The sequence below is a fragment of the Rhinatrema bivittatum genome, chromosome 2, assembly GCF_901001135.1.
Source record: "Rhinatrema bivittatum chromosome 2, aRhiBiv1.1, whole genome shotgun sequence".
Lineage (NCBI taxonomy): Eukaryota > Metazoa > Chordata > Amphibia > Gymnophiona > Rhinatrematidae > Rhinatrema > Rhinatrema bivittatum.
In genome coordinates, this window is record NC_042616.1 from 11184102 (window position 1) to 11190101 (window position 6000).

At 46.1% G+C, this 6000-nt stretch overlaps 1 protein-coding gene across 1 annotated transcript in view; it reads right to left on the reverse strand.

Annotated features, from left to right (window-relative positions):
- The window catches only part of LOC115086114 (oocyte zinc finger protein XlCOF6-like), a 35680-nt gene extending 31681 nt beyond the window's left edge, over positions 1 to 3999 (reverse strand). Inside the window, exons 1-2 of the mRNA XM_029592635.1 lie at positions 3870 to 3999; positions 2626 to 3107 (exon numbers count right to left, since the gene is read on the reverse strand). Coding sequence (XP_029448495.1) covers positions 2626 to 2922 — 297 coding nt within the window. The 5' untranslated portion in view covers positions 2923 to 3107; positions 3870 to 3999. The remainder of the gene's footprint in view (positions 1 to 2625; positions 3108 to 3869) is intronic.
- Positions 4000 to 6000: the final 2001 nt, after the last annotated feature.

Sequence of the window (6000 nt, forward strand, 5' to 3'; positions counted from 1 at the left end):
TGTAAACCGGTGTGATGCGTATGCTATACAGGAATGTCGGCCTATAAAAACTAATAAATAAATAAATATAAAGTGCCACACCCCCGCCAAGTTGATCCTCCCTATCATTGCGATATAATTTGTACCCCGGTATAGCACTGTCCCATTGGTTATCCTCCTTCCACCAAGTCTCTGTGATGCCAATTATGTCAATCTAATCTTTTGCTGCTATACACTCTAACTCTCCCATCTTACTTCTTAGACTTCTGGCATTGGCATACAGACATTTCAAAGTGTATTTTTTGTTTGTATTAACCTGTTTTTCAGTTGTTAGGGATAATTCGGAAATCATTAGCTTCGGTGTTTTTTTACATATAGGCACATGGACTATGTTTGCTTTTAATGGCACCTCTCTGTTCGGATGCCCTAACTCTCCTGTTTCATTAGTATCCTTTAACGATACATTTCTCCGAACCATGCACTGCTGAGTTACTGTCTGCTTTCCCCCTTGTTCTAGTTTAAAAGCTGCTCTATCTCCTTTTTGAAAGTTAGTGCCAGCAGCTTGGTTCCACTCTGGTTAAGGTGGATCCCATCCTTTCAGAAAAGTCTCCCCTTTCCCCAAAGGTTTCCCCAGTTCCTTACAAAACTGAATCCCTCTTCCCTGCACCATCATCTCATCCACGCATTGAAACTCTGGAGCTCTGCCTGCCGCTGGGGACCTGTACGTGGAACAGGAAGCATTTCAGAGAATGCCACCCTGGAGGTTCTGGATTTCAGCTTCCTACCTAAAATCCTAAATTTGGCTTCCGGAACCTCTCTCCCACATTTTCCTATGTCGCTGGTGCCCACATGTACCACGACAGCCGGCTCCTCCCCAGCACTATCTATATTCCTATCTAGGGGATGCATGAGGTCTGTCACCTTCGCACCAGGCAGGCAAGTTACCAGGCGATCCTCACATCCAACAGCCACCCTGCTATCTACATTTCTAATAATTGGATCACCAACTATGATGGCCGGCCTAACCCTTCCCTCCTGTGCATTAGCCCTGGGAGACTTGTCCTCAGTGCGAGAGGACAATACATCACCTGGAGAGCAGGTCCTTGCTACAGGATCACTTCCTGCTACACCAGGGTGATGTTCTCCTACTGGGAGACCTTTCTGATCCAAGGTACCACTGGGGCTGCCAGACTGGATCTGGGACTTGGCTACTATGTCCCTGAAGGTCTCATCAATGTATCTCTCTGTCTGCCTCAGCTCCTCCAAGTCTTCTACTCTAGCCTTCAGAGATCGGACTCGTTCCCTGAAAGCCTGGAGCTCTTTGCACCGAGTGCACACATACAATTTCTCACCGGTGGGTAAAAAATCATACATGTGACACTCAATGCAAAAGACTGGAAAGCCCACCTCTTGCTGCTGGACTGCTGCCTTCATCTTAGTTTTATTGAGTTCCTAGTTAAGTTTAGGAGACTAAGGGGAAAAGGGAACCATCAGAAGATATTAAAAGTGCAATAAGAGAAGGAAGAAGTGAACCAAGTTAGGACAGAGCATCAAGGAGGAGGATATGAAGATTAACAGTGTCAAAGCAGGAGATAGATAAAGGAGGGTAAGGACTGGGTGAAGACCTTTGTGTTTAGCAATGAACAGATCATTGGAGACTTTGGCAGGAGCTGTTTCTGGGAAATGTAAAGAAAGAAAACCAGACTGGAGAGGACTGAGAACGGCTTCAGATGAGAGAGTCAAGGTAGAGGTGGTGAACGGGAAGTTCAAATAGTTTGGAAGTGAAAGGGAGGAGGAAGATGGGCTGATATTTGGCAGGACAGGTTAAGTCCAGTGAGGGTTTCTGAGGAGTGGGGAGATCACATCGTGTTACAAAGGAGCAGGAACAATAACAGAGGAAAGTGACAGATTGAGGATGGGACAGAAACAGCTCAGGAGCTGGGTGGCAATGGGGTTAGAGGAGCAAGTACTGCAGGGTGGCTAACTCTGGTCCTCGAGAGCCACAAACAGGTCAGGTGTTCAGGACATATACAATGAATATGCATGAGATAGATCTGCATATACCGGATGCAGAGCACCCAAATCTATCCCATGCATATTCATTGTGGATATCCTGAAACCCTGGCTTGTTTGTGATTCTCGAGGACTGAATTGGCCACCCCTGAAGTAGTGAGTTTGGAGGAGGAGAGAAGATGGGCAGCCTCTGTCACTGTGATTTCAGTAAAGGAATAGAGGGTGGCGGGTGCTATGGGAATGGGAGATGAAAGAAGTGGGGGAGAGATGGCTGTAAGGGTGACCTAGCTGAGAACTGAAGTCTAAAAATGACCAAGGTTTAGAAAATTAGTTTTTGGATTCAACTTCTACTTCCTTGAAATTTGTGGATCAGCAACAAAAGACAGAAGATCTTTATGCATTTAATTTTCATTAGAAAAGAAATGTGGTTAATTGGAGGAAGAGATTACTTAGATATCTGCAAAACCTCCCCTAAATAATTAGTCATCTCCCCTGGTGAAATATTATCTCTTGGGAAAGTTGATAATCCTAAAATATTTTTCTTTTGGAAACATTTTCTAACTTCTAAGTTTTCCTTCTGAGTGAAACACTATCTTGAAGGGATGCAGAAGAATTTGGGAATAAATGTCCCACCTTGTTCTCCAGCGCCTGCAGCCGTTTAGCATGAGCAGAGATTTTCTTCTCCTGGGTCACTGAGCACAGCTCCAATGAGGAGATTTCCCCTTGAATCCTTTCCAACTTGCTGCTAAATGTCGCTTCCAGACGCACCAGAATCATCCACAGAGAGTGCAAGGTTTTGGGCTGCAGTGCATCCGAGAAGGGGGACACAGCCAACTTTGTAACATTTTCTGATCTTGAGGGCTCAGCCAGAGGCTTCACCAAGGAGGGATCGGGCTCTGGAGAAGGCAGAACTCCCAGTGCTGTCTTCATAACCTTCCTGTACTGCTCCGGGCGAGGTGTCTGAGCTACAGACTGTGACCGCTGTACCCTGGCAGGTCTGGATCCCAACACTGAAGTCCCAGAACCAACAAAACTATCCACTGGTCTGACAGGAACCTCCGTAAGAAGTGAGATTTTCCCTTTCTATTTGATATAGTCAGCAGAGACAGGGTGCGCTGAGGACGAGAGAAAAAGAGAATTTGGAGAATTAGCTCACTCCAGTACCAAGCACTTTGGGAAGTAACACAAAATCCTGCCTAACACACACTCAGTATCTTTCTATCAAACCCATCACACCTAAACAGCACAAATATCCAAAACTCACACAGCAAGGAATAGTAACACTGGAAATAAGGCAACATGCCCTAGAACAGCTATGCAATGAGCTTTCTGTCATACGTGATTTACAAATGTTTTTAAATAAAATATAAAAAAATCTGAGAAACAAAACAAGCTGGACTGCTGCAGATCCTTATAGAAAGGACAGACAGACCCTCCCTCACCCAATAAGGAACTTAAAAAAAGTAATAAAAATTACAAATTAATAACACTAAAGAGAAATCTCAGGTCTCTGTATGGAAGTAAAACAGGGAGCTTTGAGCGGAGCCTCTCCTGGGCTAACTCCCCCCTCCTCTCCTCACCGGGGTGGGGCTCAGCCCCCTCACTCAGCTCCTATTCAAACCACTTGGTCCTGTGGGGATTTCTCTTGACAAAACTTTGCCCCCTAAATCCTAACATTTTTATGCTCAATTTTCTGAAAGCCAAATTGCTGGGACTCCTCAGGGCAGCCCCTCAGGAGGCCTGAATTCAGGGCGAAGCAAAGCCCTGAGCCCGCTTTGCTCTCCCTGCCTGCGGCTCCTCACACTCCGAGCTGCTGCTTTGCTAGAAAATGTCCCAGGGACACGGGGAACAGAAGAGGAGGGAAAGGCACCGCTTACCCGGCTCCGGGGCTGAGCTTCCCTGCAATCGCTTATTCCTGCTCAGGAAAAGGAAAGAGCTCGCCCTCTGCCTCCCCGCACGCGGCTTCCCCTTCCGCCTTCTTCCGGGCTGCAGTCTCCGCCCCCTTCTGCCGACCTACAGCCTCTGATTGGCTGCTGCTGCAGATGAGTCATCACTGCGACTCCTGGCTACGCTGCGGCTGCTGCGACGTCATCACTCCGCGACTCCTGGCAGCTCTGCCCTGCCGCTAAGAAGAAAGGCGCCGACATGAACGAGGGTTGCCCGCAGTCTGCCTCTAGGGTGGCCAACCCAGAACTAACCCAACCCGCTGCAATGGGTTTTTCCTGCAGAACTGGAAAAGAAATAACCCAATCTGGCAACAACGCTCGAAGTACCGTGGGGCCATAATTGTTTGCAAGTGAGCATAGCGGGGATCCCCCTCTCAGTCTCTAGAAGTTATACTTTCTGCTAAAGAAAATATGCAAAATGAAATGAGAAATTCTCACATTAAAAAAATGTAATTTATATTGGACAAAACTACACCTGGAGTTATACTGAAAGGCAAAGAAGCAACATAGAAATGACAGCAGAAAAGGACCAAATGACCCCACCCAGTCTGCCCAGCAAACTTATGCCAGTACCTGCTGCACTGCAGGTTATCCCCATGCTTATCGGTTTCCCAGACCGTAAAAGTCGGGGCCCTCTTATGCTGTTGAAATCCAATTTCCCTTCACTGTGGCCGTGGAAGCAGAGAGCAATGATGGAGTTGCATTAACAGTATCAAGGCTTATTTGTTAAGGGTAGTAACTGCCACACCAGCAAGTTACCTCCATTTACTCCTATGCACTCTTCTTTATTTTCAGCCTCTAGTGTTTAGGGATCTCCTATGTTTATCCCATGCCCCCTTGAATTCCTTCACTGTTTTCGTCTTCACCACCTTCTCCGGAAGGGCATTCCAGGCATCCACCACCCTCTCTGGGAAGAAATATTTCCTGACATTGATTCTGAGTCATCCTCCCTGGAGTTTCATTTCGTGACCCCTAGTTCTATAGATTTCTTTCCAAGGGAAAAGGTTTGACGATTGTGCATCATTAAACCTTTCAGGTATCTTAAGGTCTGTATCCTATCTCCCCTGCACCTCCTTTCTTCCAGGGTATACATAATCAGATCATTCAGCCTCTCCTCCTAAGTCTTTTAGCCTTTTTGAAATACAGGCACCAGTGCTGAACACAGTACTCCAGGTGAGGCCTCATCAAGGACCTGTACAAGGGCATCATCACCTCAATTTTTCTTACTGGTTATTTCTCTCTCTATGTAGCCCAGCAGTCTTCTGGCTTTAACTATGACCTTGTCACATTGCTTCGCTGCCTTCAGATCATCTGGCAATATCACACCAAGGTCCCTCTCCCAGTCCATGCGCATTAGTCTTTCACCAACCATCACATAAAGCTCTTTTGGATTGCCACACCCCAGATGCATGATTCTGCAATTCTTGGCATTGAATGCCAGTTGCCAAAGCTTCGACTACTCTTCAAGCTTTCTTAAATCACGTTTCATTCTCTGTACTCCTTCAGGTATGTCCACTTTGTTGCAGATGTTAGCATCATCTGCGTAGAGACAAACTTCACCTTCTATCCCTTCTGCCAAGTTGCTCACAAAGATATTGAACAGAGCCAGTCCCAAAACCAAACCCTGTGGCACTCCACTTAACACCATTCTCTCTTCAGAGTAGGTTCCATTTACCATTACACACTGTCTCCTGCCAGTTAACAATCCACGCTACTACTTTAGCACCCATTTCCAAGCTTCTCATTTTATTAATGAGTCTCCTAAGTAAGACCGTATGAAAAGCTTTACTAAAATCCAAGTAAATCACATTCCCTGTACATACCCAGATCAGTCTTGTAGGGATCCTTTTCTTCAATTATCTTATTCAGGTATTACGTTGCGAATGGTTCCCTCTTTTGTCCCAAAGTTGGTCTCTGCCTTTCATGTTAATCAGACTATCGAGCTTCCTGCGTTTGCAGACTTGGATGCTTCTACGCAGCATGCTAGGGAGCTTAAACTGTTGGATGTCCGTAGAACCTTGCTTCGCTATCTCAAGGTTACTAATCAGTTCAGGAGGTCTGA